This window comes from Natator depressus, chromosome 9 (assembly GCF_965152275.1).
Source record: "Natator depressus isolate rNatDep1 chromosome 9, rNatDep2.hap1, whole genome shotgun sequence".
In the NCBI taxonomy this organism is placed as follows: domain Eukaryota; kingdom Metazoa; phylum Chordata; order Testudines; family Cheloniidae; genus Natator; species Natator depressus.
This window is the reverse complement of record NC_134242.1, coordinates 4,176,924-4,201,699: the sequence shown is the minus strand read 5'-3', so window position 1 is coordinate 4,201,699 and position 24,776 is coordinate 4,176,924. Positions and strand designations below refer to the sequence as shown.

Below are 24,776 nucleotides of genomic sequence, written 5' to 3'. Positions count from 1 at the left end.
CAGCGTGTGAAGCTAATTTATGTGTTGTGGGACTTGGAAAAATGGGAACGGAGGTTTAAGATAACAGTTCGATAAAAAATCCGAGGCTGGTGCTAATCATGTGTGAAAAGGCTAGCAAGCTGCTGTATTGCTGACTCAGAAACAAACCTTCTGAACCTGTGTGAGGTAAATACAAACGCATCCTTGCTGCTGCTTTTGATTTTTGGAAGGCATTTGGCGGGGAGGAAGGGACTGATGCAAAGCCAAGCCAAACTGGATTTTTGCGAAATCATGCAGCAGAAACTAATGAACCAACATGGTAAATGCCCTCAAACAAAGAGCACCTGTAATCTCCAGGTAAGAGCATCTGTAAATAACTGGCTGCTTAGAGGCTGGTGGCTCTTTTAAGCGTGTGGGAATGCTGAGGATAGGAACAGCGAGTGAGTGGCAAAGAGACACTCAGAACTAAATGTAAGGAATATTTAGACCATGATTCATCATCAGGTTCAGTTCTTTCTCTCTCACTCCCTCTCTCTCATGGGTCAGGGCAGAACTACAGGAGAAGTGCAGAGGACTCTAGGATTTCTTCTTAAAGTAAAACTTAATCTGTTTGACACTCATAAAAGCACTTCCTAGCAATGCCACGGGGCCCCCTTCAGGCATTGATAACTCATGCAGAGATCGGCGTTCTACCACTTTGGCAATGAGCTTTCTCTTCATGGGGCTTTTCTCCTGAGAAACTGGGCATTAGGCTGTATGGCTTCTGGGGCTGGTTTGCCCAGTGTGGCCCAGTGGTTTGAACACAGGAATTTGTGAGTGCAAATCCCAGCCTTGACACTAACCCTCCGGATGACCTTGGATGAGGCACTTAATTTCTGTGTGACTCAGTTTCTCCATCTGCACAATGCTTTCCAGGTAGTGTGGTCAGAGTTACTGACTTTTAGAAAGTGCATTGATACTTAAAGTTGGCCTGAGTGCTAAGAATTATGACAGTACAAAAGTCCTTGGATAACTTTGTCCTTATCTTGCCTCCACCCTTCATGAGAGTGGTTAAATTTAAACTAGCACAATGATATTGCACGTCAATGTAAGCCTTGTTCCCTGAAGCATAAGGAGCTCTCTGCTCCCCATCTGTTGATGAATAACAGGAAGAAGGGGCACAGAGTTACTTCATCTCCATAAGCTATTTACCCGGAACTCCAGACAGACAAACTCCAGAGGGAAGGAGCTCGCTGTCCCCCTCTACTGATGAATGGGGGAAAATTTTCTACAAAGAGAGCTTCATTTGCATATGCTTTCTATCCAGAATTCCTCCAGTGACACTTTGGGAGTCACCCTAACTGTACACAAACTCAGAATTGGTTGGGTAATGGAAGTGACCTAACTGAAGAAAAGAAAAAGGCTTCTGATATACAATAAGGAGCGTAATAGATGTTTGTGGCAATGACTGCTACTATGTGCTACTCTTCCACTAAATAAAGCTGAAATCACTATTGCTAGTTTACATGGTGGAGCCTCCAGACAGGACCAGGCAGTGCTTCCCGAAGGACTGGAGAGCAACCTGTCTGAGCCACTGTAGGACTATGCTACCCACTGATATCAAACTGTGAGTGGGGTTTAACGGAAGGGAACTGACATGGTAAAGAGATTTTTGTCTATTGGGCATTCGCACTGGTAGGAGGGGAGCTGAGTTAATAGACTCCAGCCAGAGTTCCTGTGGGGGAGTGTTTTATTTATCATTTGTATTGATAGACTGTTGCTGGGTCTTTCCAAGTTGATGCTGTGTTCCTCCCCAGGAAATTCTCCTTGTTCCAGACTCAATGCTCATTAGTGGGGAAGTATTGCCTCTTAAGGGCTGCCAGGGAAGGTATTTAGTGGGGCCTAGCTGGGGTCTCCAACTGGGGCATATGACATTATCGGGGTTCAAATCCAGACTGGTGAGGGGTTGTGTCACTGTTTGCCTGGGCGCCTTACAGTCCTTTGCTGCTGGAGCTTCCTCCTGGGATGCTCACAACCAGACTACACAAGTATGCAGGTCACACCCTGAGTGTCTGTGAGCTAGATAGCCCTGGTTCAGCAGCTTGGACCCAAGTAGCCTCTCTGCAGCCCCACTATGGTTTCCACCAGCCTGGGTTACAACCAGCAGGGTAACCCCAGAATACTTCCAGCCCTGAATTTCCCCAAACTGTGTGACCTGAAGTGTCCAGCCCTCCCTTGGACAGCTCAGAGAAATCATAAGGTTCATTGCTCCTGGAAAGAGACAAAACCACATCACTACTCATTAACTGAACTGGGGTAGATACACTCTTCCCTTAAACACAGCACTGAGTTGGTTTATGGTAAAATAAAATACATTTAATAACGATGGGGCAGATGTAAGTGATGCCAAGTAGAAGGAATAAGGTTAGGAAGATTTATGAGTAAATAAAAGTGCCTCTAAAGGTCTAAAACTTAATCTAGCAAGATACAGGCCCGTTCAAGATGGTTTCTCTCATCAGACCTCCTTCTTCCCAGCCGTGGCTCTTTCCCTCAGTCAGGACCTTCCACAGACACACAAGCTGCTGGCTTCCCTAATCTTCTTAGGTGAAAGATCTTTGCCTAAGCAGGTTTCTCAGCTACATTCAGTTCCAGAGACTTCAAAGCCCCTGCCTCGTTGGCTGAAGGACCCATCTTTCTCAGCTTACAACAGCTCTGTTCCCTGGTGTCTGTCTCGCCATGGATGCCAAAGATGGCTTCTGTCTTTGCTTATATGTCCCAAAGGCTCTCCTGTGTGCTTTGCTTGCTGTGTCCACCAGGAAGCTGACCTGATACTGGTCTTCCTGTGGGTTTCCTACCCCTCTGGGTGTAAATGGGGCTTCCATTGTTTTGATTCTACCATGCTTAATTTACAGAGGAGGTAGGTAAATAGCTGCTCCTCTCCTGTCTGGGTGGGAGCTGTTCCTTCCTTGTGCAGCCATGCACTTTAAAACGAAAAGGAGTACTTGTGGCACTTTAGAGACTAACCAATTTATTTGAGCATAAGCTTTCGTGAGCTACAGCTCAAATAAATTGGTTAGTCTCTAAGGTGCCACAAGTCCTCCTTTTCTTTTTGCGAATACAGACTAACACGGCTGTTCCTCTGAAACCTGCACTTTAAAACATAATATCAATGACTATCCAGAATTCCTCCTATAGTGTTAATACAGACATTTCACAGTGCTATTAATCACCAGCCTGCTACAGGTGTTCATAAATGACCTTAGGTGATACACTCATGTTGTATTCAATCAGTTGATTCAACTGCTTATTATTTGAAGTTTATACCCCACCCCTGTTTTTATAGCTTTGCTAAAGTTTCTCTTCCTCGTTGGGGTGTAGCCAAGCTGTCTCTTCCTCTCCCTTGTTAGCTCGATCTTTGTTTATCTGATATGTAAATGCATTCTCACTGTCTTTCAAAGCACTTTGGAAGTAACTGCCTGGTGGAGGAACCCTATTCCTTTGTTTAGGGAGTGGGTAACTTCTGTCTGAATGACCAACACATTTTAAGGATTATAATTTCAGCCTATGTCCATAACTTTGCATCAGTTGCTCGCACCTACATGACACAATGCTCTCTACAACCAGTGTGCTGTGGACTTTCCAGTGACTTATTACGTGGCACCTCTTAGGTACAGATTTAACAATAAATTGGGGTCCGCTGGGCTGGTCAGGCCGGCAGCTGAAACTCACTGCTAGAAATCAGGATGCCCCTGGTCTTTGGGCTGTATATTGTCACAGGGCATTTGTTCGTTTTAAGAGGGATCCGTAGCTATTTGAACCAGGTGCTTGCTGCTGCTAACACATGGCAGAAAGGTCTCATAGCAAAGTGCTCATCCTGCTCCATCTGCTAGCTCTGCGGGTTTCTGCAGGTTTACGTGTGGTTAATGTTCTCTCCGATCTGGTGGGCATCTCCCCAAGCTCCCCCGGCACCCTGCACCCGAGGCCTGAGGCCTGATTGTGTCTCTCCAGGCTCTAAATTTTAGCCCTGCAAGGTGACCTTGTTTAGTAATGAATTGAAAATGGGCTCCCTGAACCGCGCCCTGTTGTTCTAACATGGAAGGGTCTGGACCAGCCTTGTTGTTGTGGAGAGGAGGGGGGGGCGCTGCCCCCCACCCCCATGCTCCCACAAATGGCTCTGGTGTAAGCTGGGTCTGCTCTGAGCAGCTGTGGGCCTCCTGGCTGCCGGTGAGCAGAGTAGCTCTGTCCGCTCCATTGCCTGAGTTCCTGCCAGGCATGGGATCCCCAAGGAGAGCCTAGGAGAGGCCCTCGAAAAAGACGTCTCTCCTCCTCCACACAGTCAGCCCCAGATGAGAGGAAAAACAACAGAAGATGAGAAGAAACTGCTAGTCCTGGCTCCCTGATTCTCTATCCCAGCTCAGGCTAGAGCAGCCTTCAGGTTGCTCTAACCTGCAACAGCTGGCAACAGTCCCCTAGGGCAGCACCACATTCCTACCACTCTTTCTTCCCACCCTGGACTCCCCGTCTGTGCAGGGGCAGTGGGGAGGGAGCTGCAGGACCCAGATGGGGATCCCCAGCAGGGGAATTTGTGACACTTGAGTTGTACAAAGGGAAGTGACTGGGGCAGAGAATCTCCCCGAAACCCGATTGTGGGTTTTTGACCATAGGCTGAAATGGCTGGGCTCCGCTGTCCTTGCATCCTTCCTCGGGCCAAGGAAAGTGACTACAGCCCCTCTAGAACCTGTCAGCCTCACAGCAAGCGACACCCAGGAGGTGGCAGGTCACTTGAGAGCCACCTCCCTTTTCCAGAGATCATATACGCCACTTAGGATTTGAACTTGGGATCCACCAGGTGAGGACATATCCACTGGCTGCCGCCATACCAGCCCTTCTCCCTAAGTCATTTTCTTCTGGTCTGGAGGTTCAGTGGCATTTGTCTGTCATGTTGAGAAGGGAAACCTGTATGAGATAGGATTGCTGGGATGAGAAAAGCACAGCGTGATAGTTAGAGGCTGTTTGCCCTGTTGCTGCTGATCGGAGCAACAGCTGTCTCTGTGTTAGGAGGGTGCAGTTGTGAACTCCTCAGAAAGGCTGTATTTCTTTGGCTGCTGCTTGCAATACCCATTCAAATGTATCCCTGCACCAGCTACAAGAACCTAATAAACCAGATAGGAAACATCTAGGCTGTAGGGGACAGTCCCACGGTAGCAAATGAGGCAGGGGATGGTTCAGAGCAGTGGCATGAAAAGAGGAAGGCGGCCAGGTGCCAGAGAGCTGCATCTAATGTCTTAAATTTGAGCTGATGGCAGCCGCCCTCATCTTTTCTATGCAGATGTTCGAATTGTGCACAGAGTACAGATCCTGGCACGCAGTGCTCCATACGCCTGGCTGCCTGGATGAAGACAGAGGCTGGGCTATGCAGTTCCCATGGGCTGCACCTCCATATTAAAGATTAGGGGGGCATCATTGCAGTGCTGCATTTAGCAATACCTCGGCTGCTCCTGGCTTAGGGCATAAGCACATCCTGGTTCAGGAAAGCACTGAAGCGCATGCTTATGGGCTGGCCTGAATCTGGGCCTTTAAACCTGTGCGAAGTGGGGCTGAATTGAGAATGGTTTGCAGGGTTTGAGCTCACTGCTGGGGGTGACACAAATCAGATGTCAAGAATTATAACATTCATAAACCAGTCGGAGAACACTTCAATCTCTCTGGTCACGTGATGACAGACATGAAAGTTGCGATATTACAACAAAAAAACTTCAAAACCAGACTCCAGCGAGAGACTGTTGAATTGGAATTCATTTGCAAATTGGATACAATTAACTTAGGCTTGAATAGAGACTGGGAGTGGCTAAGTCATTATGCAAGGTAACCTATTTCCCCTTGTTTTTTCCTCCTCCCACCCCCGCCCCCCCGACGTTCTTGTTAAACCCTGGATTTGAGCTGGAAATGGCCCACCTTGATTATCATACACATTGTAAGGAGAGTGATCACTTTAGATAAGCTATTACCAGCAGGAGAGTGGGGTGGGGGGAGAGAAAACCTTTTGTAGTGGTAAACACCCATTTTTTCATGCTTTGTGTGTATAAAAAGATCTTCTGTACTTTCCACAGTATGCAGCCGATGAAGTGAGCTGTAGCTCACGAAAGCTTATGCTCAAATAAATTGGTTAGTCTCTAAGGTGCCACAAGTACTCCTTTTCTTTTTGCTTTAAACAGATCTTTAAATGCTTCTAGTGTCCTGGCCTCATGCTGGAGTGGGGGGTTGAGTGCTGGCCTCTGCCCACTATGTGATTGTATCCACAGAGAATTAAGCCAAAGACAGGAGGAGCAACTGTTCCAACCGATGGTGGCGTGTCCTCCCAGGCATGAATTGAAGAGTTGGAGGAGGTGGCAGGAATATGCAATACCGTACATGCGGGTTGTGGGGAGAAATATTCCTCCCTGGCTTGTGCAGTGGTCAGTGGCCGTCTCTGTCCAGTGGCTTCCTTGATGTCTCTTTGAAATACACTCGCTGGTTCGATAGCTGTGAGGCTTAGTGCTCAGCAGGCCAAGTGGAATTTGCAGCACCAGCAGAGTCCTGCTGGATCTTTGACAGAGCCATCAGTAATGCCGAGGCACAGAAAGGTGTGATAAAATGAGGAGACTTCTTCCCTTGGTTTTTTCCATCTATGAAACTGCTGGAAATCATCATTCCACTGCAATTTTGTATTTTTTTATTCCTCCAAACAGTACTGGATGTTCTTCCCGTATTGATTTATTTGTGGATTACACAGTGTTCTAGGCAAAACATCAGTACGGGCCACAAAAAATGTAACACAAGAGTTCAGCTATAGCAAAACCACAGTGACTGTCTATGCTGCTAAATAATGACTACGTGAAATAGGTGCAACTGTGTGGTCTAGTGGTTAGTGCAGAGGCGTGGCAGTCAAGATTCTTGTGGTGTATTTCCAGCTCTTCTCTTCCTTGCTGGGTGAGCTTAGTCATGGCTGTTTACTTCTCTGTGCCTTGGTTTACCCTCTGCACACTGGACATGATATCTGGCTAGCTGACTTATTGTGAAGTGTAATTAATTGTTGCTAAAGTACTTTGAGATCTACAGATAACAGGGGCTAAATAAAGGGGAAATAGGATCTATCTTTTAAAGACAACACATTGAGATCCCAGTTTTGTGATACAGCCAGAAAAAAAAATCATCTTTTTCCCTTGCGAGCGAAGCACTGTTGATTGGGAGTTGGTGCGAGGCGACAGTTGTGGAACGCAATCCTGCCAGTTTTGCAGAACCCCACTGCATTTTAAACCTCAAAGTGGCTGTGTGTGTGGGGGGAGGGGGGATTTAAAAAAAAAGAAAGAAGGAAAAAGGGGAGACTGAATTTCATAGTCAGCAGCTGATTTGGGATTTAAACACACCCTCATGGTGCTGTGGACTAAAACACTACAGCGCTCTGCTGGTGCACCAGAACCAGAAAGTGAACTTGAGTGTAATCTGGGAATGAAACAGACTAGTCTATCCTTTCTGTCGAAGCTGAGCGAAATGCCCAAAGGTAACAAGTCGTATAAGGAGTGGGCAAAGGAAAATTAGATTTTGAGACATTTCCATTTAAACAATCGAATCTGTTATAGGTTGGGACAAAGGAGATGGGCCAGGAGGTGTGGGGGGAAGAAAGCGGTGGGCGGGGCACTAGCCTGGGGCTTGGCACACATGGATTCAGTTCCCTGCTTCGCCACAAACCCTGGGCAAGACATGGGACTGGATTCACCAACAGACTTTGGTGCCTAACTGCCACTTTAGGCACCTAAATCCCAGAGTCTGGCCCCACTGGGGTTCACAAAGCCCCCTTGTTACTTTTAGCCCAATGGTGTGGGTGCTCCCCTGGAATGTGGGAGACCCCAGCTTCCAGCCCCCCCCACCCCCCCGCTTTGTGAATCCCAGTGGTTTTCTCAGCCCCTGAAAGTTAGGTGTGGTGATGCTGAGCGTCACCACACCTAACCTTCTCTGTGAATCTAGCTCTTAGTCGCTTGGTGCCTCAGTTTCCCTCCTGGGCAATGGAATAATGGCCCTGCCCTGCCTCCCAGGGGTGTTTGGGAGAGTAAGTACAATAAAGATTGTGAGGCACTCAGAAAGTGTGGTGATGGGGGCCAGATAAGCACCTGGACAGAAAAGGAAAATGAAACGTGGCCTTGATTGCAGACAGGTGGGAAGTCCCCTTGCCAAGTTAACTTGGTGGAGTGAGGAATCCAGCCCTCTCTCTTTAGTTTCAGAGTAGCAGCCGTGTTAGTCTGTATTCGCAAAAAGAAAAGGAGGACTTGTGGCACCTTAGAGACTAACCAATTTATCTGAGCATGAGCTTTCGTGAGCTACAGCTCACTTTCCCTTTAGCAGGGAGAAATGCTTTGCTGACATGGGGCTAGCTGTTCAAAGAGCTCAGGGCCAGGTTTCCAAGTGCTCAGAACGCAAAATGCTCAACAGGTCTGAAAATCTGGCCACTTATTTCGGTGCCTCGGAGGGAGCTGAGGTCTTTTGAAAAATCTGGTCCTTTCAGTCTTATCCGGCACCACAGTTGTCAGTGGGAGTTTTGCCACTTCACTTCAGTGGTGCTGGATCGGATCCTTCCTTTGAACCTACCCACAACCAGTTCACTTGCCAACTGTGTCCCCGGTTAGGGCTGGAACAAATCAAGATTCTCTCCTCTGACTCCTCTCTCATCCCTCCCCACCCACGAACACGCTGGGATAGAATTCCTGTTGGGTAAATGGTGCCCTCGTGTCGGGCCAGCAATTTGTCCTGGCTCGTACAGTGTGGTGCAGAGGGTTCTGCACAGTGTGTTCTGCCTTCCCCTGCCCAGGACCATCTGGAGAAGACGCTTTACATTTGCAGCCAATCTGTAAATGTTTGTGACACCCGGGGGCAAAGTCCATTGATCTCACCTATAGAACAAGAGGGCAGAGGCAACAGCCTGAAGGCGCTAAGATATTTTGAAAAAAGAACAGGAGTACTTGTGGCACCTTAGAGACTAACAAATTTATTAGAGCATAAGCTTTCATGGGCTACAGCCCACTTCATCGGATGCATAGATATTTATTACATACAGATAAGTTGGAAGTTACCATACAAACTGTGAGAGGCTAATTAGTAAGATGCGCTATTATCAGCAGGAGAAAAAAACTTTTGTAGTGATAATCAAGATGGCCCATTTAGACAGTTGACAAGAAGGTGTGAGGATACTTAACTTAAGGAAATAGATTCAATGTGTGTAATGACCCAGCCACTCCCAGTCTTTATTCAAACCCAAGTTACTGTGATCTAGTTTGCATATTAATTCAAGCTCAGCAGTTTCTCGTTGGAGTCTGTTTTTGAAGGTTTTGTATTGCAAAATTGCCACCCCTAAGTCTTTTACTGAGTGGCCAGGGAGGTTGAAGTGTTCTCCTACCGGTTTTTGAATGTTATGATTCCTGATGTCAGATTTTTGTCCATTTATTCTTTTGCGTAGAGACTGTCGGGTTTGGCCAATGTACATGGCAGAGGGGCATTGCTGGCACATGATGGCATATATCACATTGATAGATGTGCAGGTGAACGAGCCCCTGATGGCGTGGCTAATGTGATTAGGCCCTATGATGGTGTCCCCTGAATAGATATGTGGACAGAGTTGGCATCGGGCTTTGTTGCAAGGACAGGATCTTGGGTTCGTGTTTTTGTTGTGTGGTGTGTGGTTGCTGGTGAGTATTTGCTTCAGGTTGGGGGGCTGTCTGTAAGCGAGGCCTGGTCTGTCTCCCAAGATCTGTGAGAGTGAGGGATCATTTTTCAGGATAGGTGTAAATCTTTGATGATGCGCTGGAGAGGTTTTAGTTGGGGGTACAGACTAACACGGCTGCTACTCTGAAACCTAAGATATTTTGGTGTCTAAAGCCTCTAGTGGAAGCGTTTGATGCATTTCTGCACCTTCGGCGCCTAAATACCTTTAAAAATCTGACCCTAAAAGTTCTCAGGTCTCCTACTGAGCTCAGAACTTCATGGGATTGGGCCTACAGTGTAGGCCAGATAAGCATATTGGCTGCCCCAGTGCTATACAAGACACTGGGACGTGGAGGGCTAGAACACAGGATAAAGGGAACACCCTAGGGCAAAAGGAATCTGTTTATTGCCATGGTCCCTTCCCTGTAGTATATCAGCACTTAGCTCTATGGGGCCTGATTCTCAATTGTATTAGGGCCACTTCATGCAGCTCGGTCATTGGCACCCACTTCAAGGCCCCTTTGCGCAGCTGGAGAGGAGTAAAGGAGACTCGGGCCTGTAACAGGGAGACCAGGTGCGTTGGCTTCTGGGAGATGAGGCCCCAGATTCTCAACCCTTATTCTGGCCACGTGGCCCCACTCAGGTCATGCAGGGTGGCCACGCTGGGCCCTAGCTGGCCATCTGCATCGGCATAGAGGAACAGTCCCTGTGCCTGGCAGTGCGTGCCCTATAGGGCTGTGTAAACCCACTGGATTGGATTTCTTTGCAGGTGAGCCCGGGCACTGGGGCTGCCGGATTCAAAGCCTTGGGCTGCAGGCCCCACTTCACAGAACAAGCGGCAGGGCACCCTTCCCCGGCTCTGCCCTCTCTGTCCTGTAGGACTCTGTGCTCACCAAAGCCTTGGGCTTTCTACTGGGGCTGCCAACGAGTGCCCACGGTGGTGGAAGTGGCCTTGGGGATGTGACGTCTGAGCCCTCCAGGAATCGGACAGGTCTCCACTCATCTTCCCCCCTCTTATGCAGGCTACAGAGCCGTCAGGCCATCCCTCTCCGCCCCCGTGGCCTTCCCTGGCTCACTGAACTGCTAAGTGAAGATATTTCCTCCTGTCCTCTTGGGTTTTGTAACCCATTTGTCCTGATATATAGCAGACAAAGGGCAATTACTCCTGCTGAGGAGCTAGCAGGGCCCTCAGCTAACTCCAGATTGTAATAACCCTGCAGGGCACTGAGCCTCTCCTTTTCTGTGACAGGGTTCGTAGTCATATACCCCTGGAAGGAGCGAGTATTTAGTCTTATGGGGGAAGCACCTACCTGCAGTGCCATGTACATTATCTAAAACAGGCACAGAGCCATGCTTTACCTCTTGAGGTTGCTTTATATTCACCACTCAGCCCCCACAATGCTTCATCCAGGTGGGGGTAATGTCTCTGGGCATCCTCTCCAAACCAACCTAAGAAAGGACTTTGCCCCCCCTCCTCCCAAGAATCCATCCCAGGTTTTACAGTGCCCATAGGAGGCAGCTTAGGGCTTTGGGCATTAGTCAGAGCTTTGTGGATCCTTATGCAGTGCAGACAGGATAAGCCCAGTTCACCATGTTGTATTTCACTATTGAGTCTCAGAGCTTTAAATTTCTTCCAGGACCCTGGGGCTTTGTAGGAGTCAGATCAATGTTTTCCCCCTTTTGCAAATGCGGAAGTGAGTTAGATAACTTCATCGTGTTGTCCAAAGCCACAGTGGGGCAGTGTCAGTGACAGATTTACAACTGTGGAGTTAGGAACTCCTGGTCCTGTGCTCTCATGAGAGCTCTTGCCTGTCCTCCCCGTGTTCAGCTCAGATGTTACGCCGAATAATTCCTCTTTTCAAGGAAACAAACAACAAAGTTCCTACTAATGCAGAGTCTGGACACTGGGAAGAGATGTCAGCCTCATCATGAGGATGAAGATTATTATGGAAGACAGACATCATGTGAGTATGAAATTATCTTCGCAATTCATAGACCAGCAGATAAATACACTTGCTTCCTCCCAAAATATGTAACAAAAAAGCCTTCCTTGTACTCTGTGAGTTTTGCATTCTCATGTGCTCATTCCCCAGGGCCCATTTTGAAATTGTTCTAATTTATCAAAGGGGGGTGGAGGGAGGGAAATAGTTCTGTTGCAAATGGCATTGATTTGACTGCAAAGTCATGACAGCTGTTCCTGTCTTTGAGGAGAATAAAAGAGGAATTCCTGATTCTTTTTTTTAAATTTTTTTAATGGAGAAATGGGGAAGGGGTGAAGGAGTTTGACGCATTGAGAATGCAATGCATTTTGGAAGCCGTTCTGATAGGCACTTTGATGTTATGTGCGTGAGAATGAACAGTAATAATAATAAAAAAGTTCAGAACACTTTCTGTCTTTCAGATTTACATTTGGGTCTGTTGCAATAGTGATAAGTGAACACCGGTGCGGGGAAATGTATTTGAGGCAGTGGGTTGTGGTTGACAGCTTGAGCTTGTCATTTTCGAGTCTTTTTAAAGGAAGACCCTGCAGAACATATAATGCGGCTATTCGAATAGCAATAATAATATTAAAAATACCCTCCTGAACTCTGTTCCATTAAATATGAAATGTAAAGACTTAACAAACCACTTTTCTCTGCCTCTCTCTCTCCCACGAACAAAAGCTCCAGCATGGAGCCGGAAATTGCTCTTCAAGGGAAGAGCTCAGGCAAGGATGTTGTCAATGGCTTTTAGTGAATAAAGCATTTAGTTCTAAATGGAGCGTGTCGTCATCTGCCCAGTGCTCAGGTAGAACAGCCATTGTGCTCGCTGGCACTCCATCAGACTGCTCCTCAGGCATAGTTATTGGGGTAAGTGCATTTACACGTACTGAGATGGCTGATGCTGGGAAGAGGTTTCTTAAATAACAAGACACAGGCTATTATGTGCATTAGTGTTATTATTTTTTGAAGAGTCTTAGCCCTTTGGAGACCGAAGGTACTTAATAATATGTTGTATTTATAGAGTGCCAAGCCGTCCTGGTACCTTAGGTGCTTGACAATCAAATACAGATTAAACTTTAGTTGTCCCTCTCCTTTCGATCTAGCTGGCTATCCTTACTGCTAGCTTGTGCAGTTTGTGCCCAGCCCTGGTAAGAGGTGGGGTGACTCCATGCCAACTTTTGGGTAGTTGCTGGAGAGAGAATCCCTCAGGATGGATGATTTCTCCCATGGGAAGCATGAATTCTGCACCATGCATTAGGGTGGCAGAGATCAGTCCCCATGGTGTGCTGGCCCAGTTCCATGGCCTGGTATGGAGGTGGAGCCATGCCCATGCTCCGCCTCCTCCCCACCCCTTTCCAGCTGATTTGCACCCTGGTGAGCAGTCTCTGTTCACAAGGACAGCTGTTGTGGTTGACACATAGGGGAGGAGGCTTGTTGCATGCTCCCTGCCCCAAGGGCCAATCATAATCCAACCCTTCTGGCAGTGGGAACCGCGCCCATGGGAACCGTCCAATGGTTCAGGAAGCTGCTATAGAGAGGAGGGACAATGGGAGATGGGGAAAGTCTGGAGCCCTGGCCACAGTGAAGCCTGTTGTACCAGGCTGTCTTTGCACAGTCAGAAGCAGGTTCTCCAGGGGTGTCTCTGGGACCTGAAATCTGATAGTACCAAAGAACAATAGGGTGAGCTGATATTGGTAATAATGCTGGTGTCTCTGCAACACCACGTCACTTGGCACCCCATCATAAATCCCAGAACACGAAACCGTTTGCTGAGGGTCCCAGTGTATAATCCATCCCTCAGAAACCAACCCGTGGGGTCAGTGCCGGTGAACTTAATGGTGCTGCAAGGGTCACTGCCGTACAGCTCAGGGGCTCTTGCAGAATCCGTGGGGTGCTACTTGGATTTCCCTTGGCAGCACCTCCTTGTAGTTCTCAGTGCACACGTTCATGGTCAGCGTGACAGGTGGCAACCAATCCCTTCCCTCTGACGAGCATCCGTGAAGAGGCTGCTTCTGCTGAGAATTGAATCAAGGACTGTTGGGGCCACAACCGCTCGCTCTTCTGCTGGAGAAGAGACTCCCTCGTAGGTGGTAATGGTAGTCACAGTTGTGCGCATGTAGCCACTGGTCAGTGTGTATCATGTGTCCCCCCTCCCCTTTCCATGATCCACATAGGATATGAGTCTGCAGCTACAGCACCTGGTTCTACAGAGAACCCCCGTTCAATCCCTGTGATAGTCCAGATGGCAAACTTAGATCATCTTTTTCAGGCCTCTGGCCACTACGTGGCAGGCTTATCAGCACCTGCTGCTCATGCACCTGCTGAATCCGAGCCGCGGAAGTTATTGGTCCGGTTTATTTTGCTTTCAGGGAATTTAGTGCTGGTGGGGAAAAGAATCGCCAGACCAATAGCCATGGAGCCAGGTATAACTAGGCTGGAGGTGTGCAAACCCCCTCCGCACTCCAGTGAGCCGCCACCCTGACATGGAGGAGAGTTCGGTCCATTCAGCCCTAGTTTAGTCATTTCCAGTTCTGACAGTGCACCCGGCACAGTGCCTTGGCTGCTGCTGAGTTTGCCAGCAGATTGTCATGTCCGCTGGTGGGTTTTGGTACATGGAAACCTCCTCACTCGGAAGTGGGCTGAGACCAGCACCCCTTTCATAAAGGCCACCAAACAACAGTCTCAGTGAGGACTCTCACTCGCCAGCGCTCTGGGCTGCATTTGAGCGGCCTAGTCTCTTGATCACAGGATAACCTGTAAAACAAGGGGGCTTGGTTGTGATCCCCGCAGGCGAGCGTTGTTAGGTTATTCTGCAGCATCCCTATTAGCCAGGAAGAGGCATTGACTGGCTTGCAGGGAACTCAGAAACTGGCAGACGCCATATCATGGGCGTCATAAAATGTCTTAGTTGTGAAGCTGCCTCTGCCAAGCAGGTAGGTATTTCTGGCTTTAGTAGGGATTCGTGAGTTCAGTTGGACCCACAGAAATCATGAAGCCAAGGGTGCCAAACCTGAGGGGCACTGTGATTCCAGGTGCCAGGTGACAAAGCCCGGAGTGGGGAGCAGGCCTGGTGGGACAGGAGCCACCACTGCAGGAATGAGGATGGAGCAGGCTTGCTTTCTGACCCCTTCAGGGCCTCCTCTCTGCACTGGGCCAGGGTTAGTGTGGCAGTGCTGGGGCAGAGGAGTCTGCTGGGGGTGGTCGAAGTCCTCCTTGATTACAACTCAAAATCAAGTCCAAGAAGGGTTTAGTATTGTGCATCCACTGAGTCGGGAGGCTACATTGACCGGCAGTATTTCTTTGTTCTTTTCTCCTCACAGTCTGTTTTTCTCTTGTGACCCTTCCATACGTCATGTGCGGGGGGCAGGGACAGAGAGAAAATTACTGCCGTAAATAGATCCCGAATAGCAGAAGATCAAAATAGACAACCTCTGGCTTTGCTGGATGAGTCACTGCCGCAGCAAGGGTTGTAAAAAAACAAAACAAAAAACCAAAAAAACAAGTGTGTGGACCCAACAAGTTAGCATTAGCACTCAGGCCTGGAGAAGGAAATAACAGCTCAGGGAGGAGATTCTGACATTTAGGAACTTCAAAGAAACTTTAAAGAGGAGACAGAAAGGCTAAGTGAATTCTCAGGAGGATTAGTCAAGAGCTGGCTGCGGTGTATTACTTGGTCAGTAGCAAAGCTATTGTGAAATTATTTCAACAGCAGAAGTTTGATTTCTCAGCAGATGCCGGCTCACGTGGAGAAAGTCAATTGGTCTCCCGGAGCCATCATTCCCAGTATCTTTGCATGTCTTCTCAGCTAGTGACGTAAGCAGGCATTTGGGGCAACACGGTTGTGCAATGTGTAGGCTGGAATGTATGTGCCCCCCCCCCCCCCGCACCGCGAGGTGTAATCATGTGTGTCACAGACCTGGGTTGCCAAACACCGAGTGAAGGTACAGCTCCGAGAGGGCCAGGGGGCTTTGCTTTCGGAGCAGGATTTGGTGCATTCTAGCACTAATGCTGCCACAAACTTTTGAGTGACCGTGGTATGTGGGCAAGGAAAATCAGTTCCTAGATGGCTGCATGTATGTTAGATAATCCTTAGTCCTGCCTTGAGTGCAGGGGACCGGACTACGGGGCCTCTCGAGGTCCCTTCCGGTTCTTTGATTCTACAGGTGCAGCCAGTAGAGCCTCCTATAGCCAAAGTTGCCTAACTTGTTCCATGATAAGCTCCTGTTTTCAGTTGCCTATAATTTTCCCAAACATTCACTGTTTGGGCTGGAATTTTCCATGCTGGGTGTCTACCTAATGCTGAATTGTTTTGGAAATCGTAGAATCCTAGAATATCAGGGTTGGAAGGGACCTCAGGAGGTCATCTAGTCCAACCCCCTGCTCAAAGCAGGACCAATCCCCAACTAAATCATCCCAGCCGGGGCTTTGTCGAGCCTGACCTTAAAAACCTCAAAGGAAGGAGATTCCACCACCTCCCTAGGTAACCCTTTCCTGTGCTTCCTCTCCGAGTGAAAAAGTTTTTCCTAATATCCAACCTAAACCTCCCCCACTGCAACCTGAGACCATGAAAATGTCAGGTAAAATGGTTCAGCCATTTCTGAAAACCAAGTTAGCAAAAAGTATGTTGTTTTCTTCATGTTCAAAAACTCTTACAACCATTTTGTCGAAAAGTTTTAGCAACCTTGTTTTGGAGCAGGGGCTTGAAATTTGGCAGGGGGAGTTGCTCTGGTGTCATGGATGTGCCTTTTCTCATCTCTATAAACATTCACCCAAATTTCTAAGCCAAAAAAGCATAGTTCGTGCATGCTCGGGATGAGTTTGTTAGAGTTTGGGTGCTAAATTCTCTGAAGATTCTATCTACATTGGGCATGCTCCAGCACAATGCTGTAGGGGCTGAGCAGGAATTCCCCAGCTGTGGGAGCCACTGTAGCAGTGGGTCCTGACACCAAGAGGAGGGAGACACACACTCTTATGCTCTGAGGCTTGTACATTGGCCAAATTTGGGCACAAAGGCTCAAAGCCCCTGCTGCCAAATTCCAAGACTCTGCTCCAAAGCATGGAGTTGCCAGAGTTTCTCAATGAAACCATTGCATGAATTTCAGGCTGATGTCCTGTGAAACCAGTAGCGAGGACTCATGTGATTAAAGACTGTATCATCACGTACATGCCCAAGAGGGGCAAATTAAGGTTGCACAGGCAACCTTAATACTGGCATTTCCTGTCTTTTGAGTGCTTGACTTTTCAACCTTAATATTCTTTTAACATCTTTTTGTGGGGATGTAATTATAATATATAATCAACCTGTGAATTGAACCAGGACCTCAAATCTGCAGAATTTCAGAGGGATAAGAACCAAGCCCTTCGATCCAAAACATGTTTCTGGGGTTTTGGTTCTGTGATGCACTTACTGCTTGACCTCTCTGCTGAGCCTGCAGATGTGGTGCCAGCAGTGATGATGAAATTGTTCTCTGGACACTTGTCCATGAGGAGTAAGTCTGAAGCCACGCAGCTCCGTCCAGCTGGCTCTGACCTTTGGTTACTCCAATTGTAAGCAAAAGGTTCCATTTCTTCCATGAACGTTTCCAGTTGCATGACTGATATGCAGAGGCATTAACCCTCTCATTCTGAGATACTCCATCTTTGCACGGCAAAGACACAGGTAGCATTAAAGTCATCTGCGCTCTTGTAAAGCAAAGGTCACCAGCAGAGTTGGGGAAAGACAGAGAAGCTAGAGGTGAGGGCTGGGTGCTACATGTTTTCCTTTAATCCCCTTTTAAATGAGCTGGAATATGAGGATGACACCCCATCCCATACACCCACACACACCTCTCCACCCCCGTGGGCCCAGGTGCCTCTCCTCCTAACCTTTGTTGTCTCCACTGAATAATTGTTTAGATCTTCCCCACAGCAAAATGACAGAAAATGCAGCAGTCGCCCTGCTTTGGGCTTGACCTGTGGAAGTCTTTCCATTCGTGTCACTGGGCTTTGGGCCGGGCCTGCGTTTCCTCCGTCTCTCGCGCACTCCTTTTGCATTTCCGTTTCCCACCACAGCTCCCCTGCCGACAGCCACCTGATCCCCTGGTCTCTTAGTCCCTGAGCCACCTTCCCGCTCTTCCCCTTGGCCACCTTCATTCAGTTCTGAGGGAAAAGCCAAAGCAGGGCCGGACCACCTGGCCCTTGGTCCATGTACGGTCATCTTGCCTTTCTGCCAAGTAGGTGTATGTTACTGTTCCCGCTGGGAGTTTGGCCACTGTATAGATTATAAGCCCAGAAGGGGCCACTCTGGTCACCTAGTCTGTCCTCCTGTAACAGCGGTGATAGGACTTCTCTGAAATCATGTGCATATAAGGCCTTAATTCTCCAGTGTCCTTAACCATGATGCCCATCTACCACTGCTTCGCTTGCTGGAACCAAACCAATAAAACCTTTGGGAGTACCCACTGGGAGTCCCGTGTGTCCTTAGCTAGAAGGGCTGTAACTAACCGAGGTGAGGCAGGGAAGTGTCCTTGCACCACGGCCCTGAGGCTTCTGCTGGGGATGGGGTGGGAGGCACTGGGGCTTCCCCCACCTGGCGGCTTCTGCCAGGGATGGGGTCAAGGCCCGCTCAGGGGGAGTGACTCCCCTTGTCCTGTGGCTTCTGCAGGGGACAGGGTCGCGGGGGGCTTCCCCCGCCCTGCCCACCCAGCGCTGCTGCCAGGGAACAGGGTTGGGGCACAGGGGCTTCCCCTGCCCCGCCCGCCTGGTGGCCAGGACTCCGGGCTTCAGCCAATTGTTTCTGGGGCCCCTGGGCACAGGCCCCATTGGCCCCAGGGCTAATCCACTGCTGTGCATGGCCACAGCCACCATCGTTGGGAAATCTCCCTGAAGAGCTGGGCCTAGGACTCTGATCCGTTAGTTTCAATCACAGCTGAGCTGAAGATCTTCACTTAGCAGGCAGCAATCATAGGTCTGTGGTCTCCTCTGCTCCTCGTCATTAGCAGCCAATATTACAGATAGACACACAAGGCTAATACATTCAAACCTCACACCCCTTGGTTAGGTTACAAAATGTCTAAGTACCACATGCATCCAGCTCCTCTTATCTGAGTCTTTTGAATTCAGGCTGCTGATTTGCCCTGGGAGGATCCGGTGTTTCCTATCTACTCAGTGGGGTGATATTTCTTTGCAGTCCTAATAAGTGCATTCATGCTTGAACTTCCTGAGGTGAACGGCACCAAAAGGGCTGGCAGTCTTGGGAGATCTTGCTTTTGACTGGGTGCTCAATATTGTACCCAATCAGTTAGGCTACGTTTTAGTCACAGAATTTTAGTAAAAGTCATGGACAGGTCACGGGCAATAAACAAAAATTCACGGGGGCCGGTGACCTGTCCATGACTTTTACTATATACCCCTAACTAAATCTTGGGTGTTCTGGGGGTGCTGCTGATGCTGGGGGCAGGGGCACCGGGGCTGCTGGTGCTGCGGGGGGCCTCCGGGGCGGGGGCGCCTAGAAGTGCTACTGCCTGGCAGGAGGTGGCCTAGAACCGCTGCCGCTGGTCGCTGCCAGCCCCGTGACCGCTGCTGCCAGCCCTGGTGCTGCCGGTGCCGCTGGCAGAGGGTACCCCGTGACCGCCGTTGTTGGTGGGGTGGGGTGGCTGGCCCTGGGGTCAAGCACACCTGCAGGCTGCAGAAGCCCTGGAGGTCCTGGAAAGTCATGGAATCCGTGACTTCTGTGACCGACTTGCAGCCCTACCGATCACCAATGGTGCTGTGCTCGTGGTAAGCTAGTTCATTAGCTAAAGTGCCGGAGTCGATTCCCATCCAGCACCCTGTGGGGGAGAAGAGGAATAAAACCCAACTAGCTCAGAATCAACCGCAGGGTCGACTGTCTCCAGTTTGGAGGCCGAGGTAACACAGGGGAAAATCAAATTGACCAAATTTATAAAAAACAAACGAAGGGCTTGTCTACACTGTCACTTTCCAGCGCTGCAACTCTCTCGCTCAGGGGTGTGAAATAAATAAATTAACCCCAACAGCAGTGCCAAAGGAAAAGAAAGTTGAGATTTTTAAAATGGAACACAGTGTGATGTCCTTAACAACCAAACAAACGAGCTTTGATGTGAACATCCAGTTCCAGCTGTGAACAGAACTTTGCTTTCATATCTTCCACGCAGCTCGACTTCGGCTTGCTCAGCTGTGCTGAAGCCGGGTCAGGCAGCAGCTACTCCCCAAGCCAAGGGCAGGCGGAGCAGCTGCAGTGTGGGGAGCTCCCGGCCCAGTTCTCCCCACAGCTTGCCGGCTTTATTCTAGCAGCCCAGAGCCGGGGCCCACCTCCTTCCTTCCTCCAATCTTTCCTGCCCTGAAAAGGTGCAGCTTTGCAGGAAGGGACATCTAGGGTGGTGTGTTTCTTTCCCTGGTCTGTAATGAGGGACCCTCCGTGATCAGCTCAGCCAGGGGGAGGGGTCTGAAATGCACCCATAGCCTAGCACCACAGCTGACAGACGCAGATAGAAAGCCAGCTGCAAAACAGGGCACTACCTTCCGTGGAAACTTACGAGGGAACAGACTGCACGTGGGACCTGCCTTACCTCCCTTGAAATGGAAACTGCTATGGGTGCATTCATCCTTGAGTAACCTAGAACATTGTAATCTGTGTCTGGGTAGAAATATGGGAATTTTATACTGGCGCAGACTCCTGTCTGGTATCCTGGCTCTGCAGTAGCTGGTAACATACTTTGGACAAAAATGATGTCATTTCCCCTCCCCACATAATGCACCTGGTTAATTGTGCAACATCATACATGATGTGTGTGTGGGTGGGAGGGGGGTGCTTCCTTCCTGACCCCAGCGGTGATTGGCTGATGCCCTGGAGTATGAGGTTAGGTAACACTTCTCTTTGCTGTAGTAGCTACAAAGATTATTAATGGCTATAAAATGATCCAGCCAAGTATTTGACTTGGTGACTTTCAGTGGCAGTGAATCCTGCAGATTGACTGTACGCTGTGTGTGGGGGGAATACTTTTCCTTAGGCTTAGGAGGAAGACATAAATGCCACATAAAGATGCTAACTGTCTAACACTATCCCACCCGGACGGGGAAGGATTTCTTCCTGATCCCACCTGGCAATCAGCTTATCCCCCTGCAGCTTGAGGATTGTGTTTCGGTAAATCATTTTTGTTCATATGGTTTCATTGGGTTTTGAAATATGTTTGTTCTAATTATTACTGTATTAGTGCCCGGGGAGGGTGCTGGGCTGCTAACCCTGGAGAACCCATCCAGCCCCATCAAAAGCAGCAGCCATGCAAGCCGTCCCTCTACCACCCTGGCATTGTGCCTCGGGGGCAGGGCAGCTTGGCCTTCATGGCCCAGCCAGTCCTTGACCTCCCTGAGCAGACTGCTGAGAAAGAGGCCAGTGGGTACCAGTTGAACTGTGACGTGGGTTTTTGTGATGTGGAACCCTTGTCCACTTGGACTGAGGCCACCACACTATTTCCTGCCAGCTGCTGGAGGAGCTCTTGGTGTCCACCAGCCTAGGTTGATTCCAAACCATGAACCTAGAGGAGAACATATAAGCTGCATGGCTCAGAGTCTAGATAAGGCAGGAACCATTCAAGTCCAGAAGACACCAAATACACAGCCTATGAAGCTCCAGCAAAATTACAGCCACTGACACAAACTCTCCCAGCTGACACCTTTCTCATCTTGCTCTGACATATGATTTCCAAGGAATATAATTTCCAAGGAGTAAATTCCCCTCCTCTGACTGCATTTACACGCTGGCTGTCAACTAACAAGAGCAGCTCTTGACAGCACTGATATTGCTGTTTGTATCATCAGGCAACTACAAGTCTGTCTAGGATTCATAATTTGACTAACAACTCAAGACAATTATTATTCCTATTATTATTTCGCCCTGGCAAACAAATCCTGCAGCTACTTTCTCCTGCCATCCGCTTCAATTTTCTCTGGAAAGCCAATGATCTTTTTTCCCCCCAACATTTCAGCCATACTCCCCCACATCTTGTAAACTTTACAGTCCCCCATGGCATCTGTGTGCAGTGAACTGAGCTGTTGAGACTAAATGTAATTTGCAATCAAGCTTCTGTTAACATACAAATGTACCGGCTGGTCTCCTGCAATATGGATTCTCATTCTGTCTAGCATATGGTAGCATTAAATCCAGTCCATGCAATGTCTCTTGTTACCAAGTTGTCAATCCTGGTGGAGTGGAGAATCCTAAAACAAGCAAATGAGAAACATATTTTGGGAATCGGCTCCCCCCGGCAGAGCTTGACGGGAGCTGTCCAAAGAGATACTTTGTGCCTTGAAAGGAACTAGCTGTCAGCCGCCTAAAGCAGGGTCGTGAAACCGATTCAAACGCTGATGCAAATGCCTTGTACTTCCTGAGACAGGTACTGCAAAGGGGACGAGGAGGGCTAGATGCAAGTGAGTTCATTATTACCAAGTTAAAAAGCTGGAAGCTGCTTCCCCTTCTGCCAGGCTTGATTCAGGAGTTCCTGGCCTAGTCTGGGGCACACAGCCAATATTTACATAAAGCCTTGGAATAAATGTAGGTTAAACAGGGAGAAATATGTCTGAGTAGGCAAAAAAGGCTTTTATCCACTAAGCAGATAATACGAATGTCATTCCAGTTCTGACTTTTCATAGGATGCTTACAGAAGTCCCTTCCTTCCCATCGCCTTGTAAGCGGTTTTGTTTTTTTTTATTTTGCATCGTTAGCATTGTTAATAATTCAGCGTGTTTTCTCACTCTCTGCTCTGACGGGCGTTCTCCTCTCTTCACTCTCTCTCTCTGGAGCTCTGAGGGGTTTTGGCCCTAGCAAAAGAGATGCGAGCTGGATCCTGTAAGATGAGCCCAAACTAAGAGCTCCCCTTCTGTCCCGTCCCAACCCCCCTCTGAAATGTGGGGGCGTTGGCATTTGAAGCTGAACTTTGCAGTTCAGCCCTGTTCCTCAGGGTTGCATGAAAAACCTTGGCGCCCCTAATCTGTACTCCTGTTACGGAACTGCAAGTTCTTCCTTAGTGACCTGAGCCTTCCCCTTTGGAGACCCCTGCAGTTAAAACCTTGGCCCACATGACAATGAGAGGTTTGTGTCTAGCGGGCCCCGATTCAGGTCAGCATCCTTGAGTACCAGCTTCAATCTCAATGACATCAACAGGCTTTAAACATGAGCATAAAGTTATGCATGTGTTTCAGGACTATATTGGCTGAACCACGTGCTAAAGTAATTTCCTGAGTCAGAGCCTTAGCTCACTTAATTGTGAACCACTGTAGCCTGTGGGTGGGTTTCTCCTTGCCCACAGGGGGTCACGTTGTGCCGTGTACCATGAGGCTAGCCCTTGTTGGTCAGATTGAGGCTGGCTGATGTGACTGCAGAATGCAGCTCTTAGCCGTACGAATGTCTACGACCCGACCTTCTTTTCTGAGAGGTACGAAGTGATTTGCCTCAATGGCATCCAGACGGGCTCTGTCCCAGTTATTTGTTTCTCTGGTAATCATCCACATATTTATGGAAGAAAAAAATGCATTGGAATAACTGTGGTTTTGCAAAGGAAATAACTGGAGAGAAAGCATCTGAAGAGGGAAGAGGAGCATTTAAAAAAAAAAAGAGGCATTTTCTTTGTTATGAATCTCTATCTGCAGGTTGGGTGGTCTGAGATCTTTATCTTTGCAGGACCGCTGCCCTTTGCCTCTGTCGTGTAGGATGGACAAAAGCAGCATGCCTGAGGTTCTGATCGCAAACTCCACGGGTGCTGCTGGTGCTTGCCATGGAAATATCGGCCGACCTCAGCCCCCGCGAGTTTGCTTGCACTGTCTGGCAGGGTCCAGCGTTGATGCCTTGGATTTCTGCCCAGACTACCCTCCCAGCCCTAAAAAGCCAGTGGCCTGAGCACTCGTAGTTCCCATGGACATTGACTGCTGTCCTACCCCTTCCGCCCAGTGGTGGGTGCTTAGCATCTCAGGCTGCTTGTGTGCCTGTCCCCTGTGGCACTCGCTTGAAAGAGCCCCTGGTTATGTCGTGCCCTTGTTGTTATAAGTGGGCACCTCTCAGAGTGGAAGTTCTAGGACCGAGCTGCCGGTACTTCAACCTTGTGACACGGGTTTTGGCTGGCCAGAGTCTAAATGGCCCAACAGAACCACTCTCCATGATGAATTCTGGGTCCTGCCTCTGTTCTGGCCTCAGGGACCCACCATTGCCTGCTTCCAATTCAGCTGAGCATGCGCTGACTGACACCGGAGGTTGGGCTGGTCCGAACCTCACCCATGGAAAGCCAAGCCCCCCAGCCCTTCCTGGGGCACAATGGGGTGTGTTCACTTGTCATCTGTGCATGTTAGGACCAATCCTGGGCTAATCCCACAAGGTTTGGAGGCTGAGGTTGGATGAGCAGCCTGAGGTCCTGATGCCCCTTCAAACGCTGAGCTGATGGCTTTTGAGTGGCCTGGGAAACATTTGCACGTGTCTGTCCAGTCCCTAGTGGACACTGGCAAACTCACCACTGAAGCTGCTACTAGCTGGAACCCTTTAGTCTGCGGTCTCAGCAGGGAGGCTGAAAGGTGACTGAAGTAGGAGGAGTAAACTCCCGTCTCACTCCTAGGGGGGTTGCTGCAGGATAGCTACTTTGGTGGAATATTTCTGCTGCTGCAGTCCATGCTGTACCAGACCTCTTGGAGAGAAAAGTTCATCCGTTTTTGGACTGCCAGTCCAGCTTCTTTCATCAGCACGAATTTCCCTGAAAACCTCCTAGAAAGAGAAGCACTGGGTCGACAATAGAAAGGGATTACAATGCTGACATTCACCTGCCTGCATCAAAGCATGATGCAATGAAAAACAAAGCAGCAGGTATAGAGGAAGTGGATTAAAGGCCAGGAGTTTAAACTTGGGACTTTCTAAAGAGCCAATGAATTTGGAAAGGGGAAGTTAGATACAGATTCCTGGAGAAAGGGGAACCAGATAATAGATAAAGACATTGCTAAGGAAGAACAGAATTGGTTATAGCAAAGGGCTGGTGCTTCTTCCCTATGTGATATCGTCAAGGAAAACCACTTATGGTCCTGATCCAAAGCCCACTGGGGTCCGTGGAAAGACCTCCACTAACATCAGTG

At 48.9% G+C, this 24,776-nt stretch overlaps 1 protein-coding gene across 2 annotated transcripts in view; it reads left to right on the top strand.

Moving 5' to 3' along the window:
* The first annotated feature begins 230 nt into the window (after window positions 1-230).
* Window positions 231-24,776, top strand: part of TPRG1 (tumor protein p63 regulated 1) — a 109,773-nt gene continuing 85,227 nt past the window's right edge. Inside the window, exons 1-2 of one of the 2 annotated variants that reach the window (XM_074962864.1) lie at window positions 231-336; window positions 11,554-11,654. In XM_074962864.1, coding sequence (XP_074818965.1) covers window positions 11,619-11,654 — 36 coding nt within the window. In that variant the 5' untranslated portion in view covers window positions 231-336; window positions 11,554-11,618. Of the gene's footprint in view, window positions 337-11,441; window positions 11,655-24,776 lie in introns of those variants that run through there. The other variant, XM_074962863.1, reaches the window with a different exon arrangement.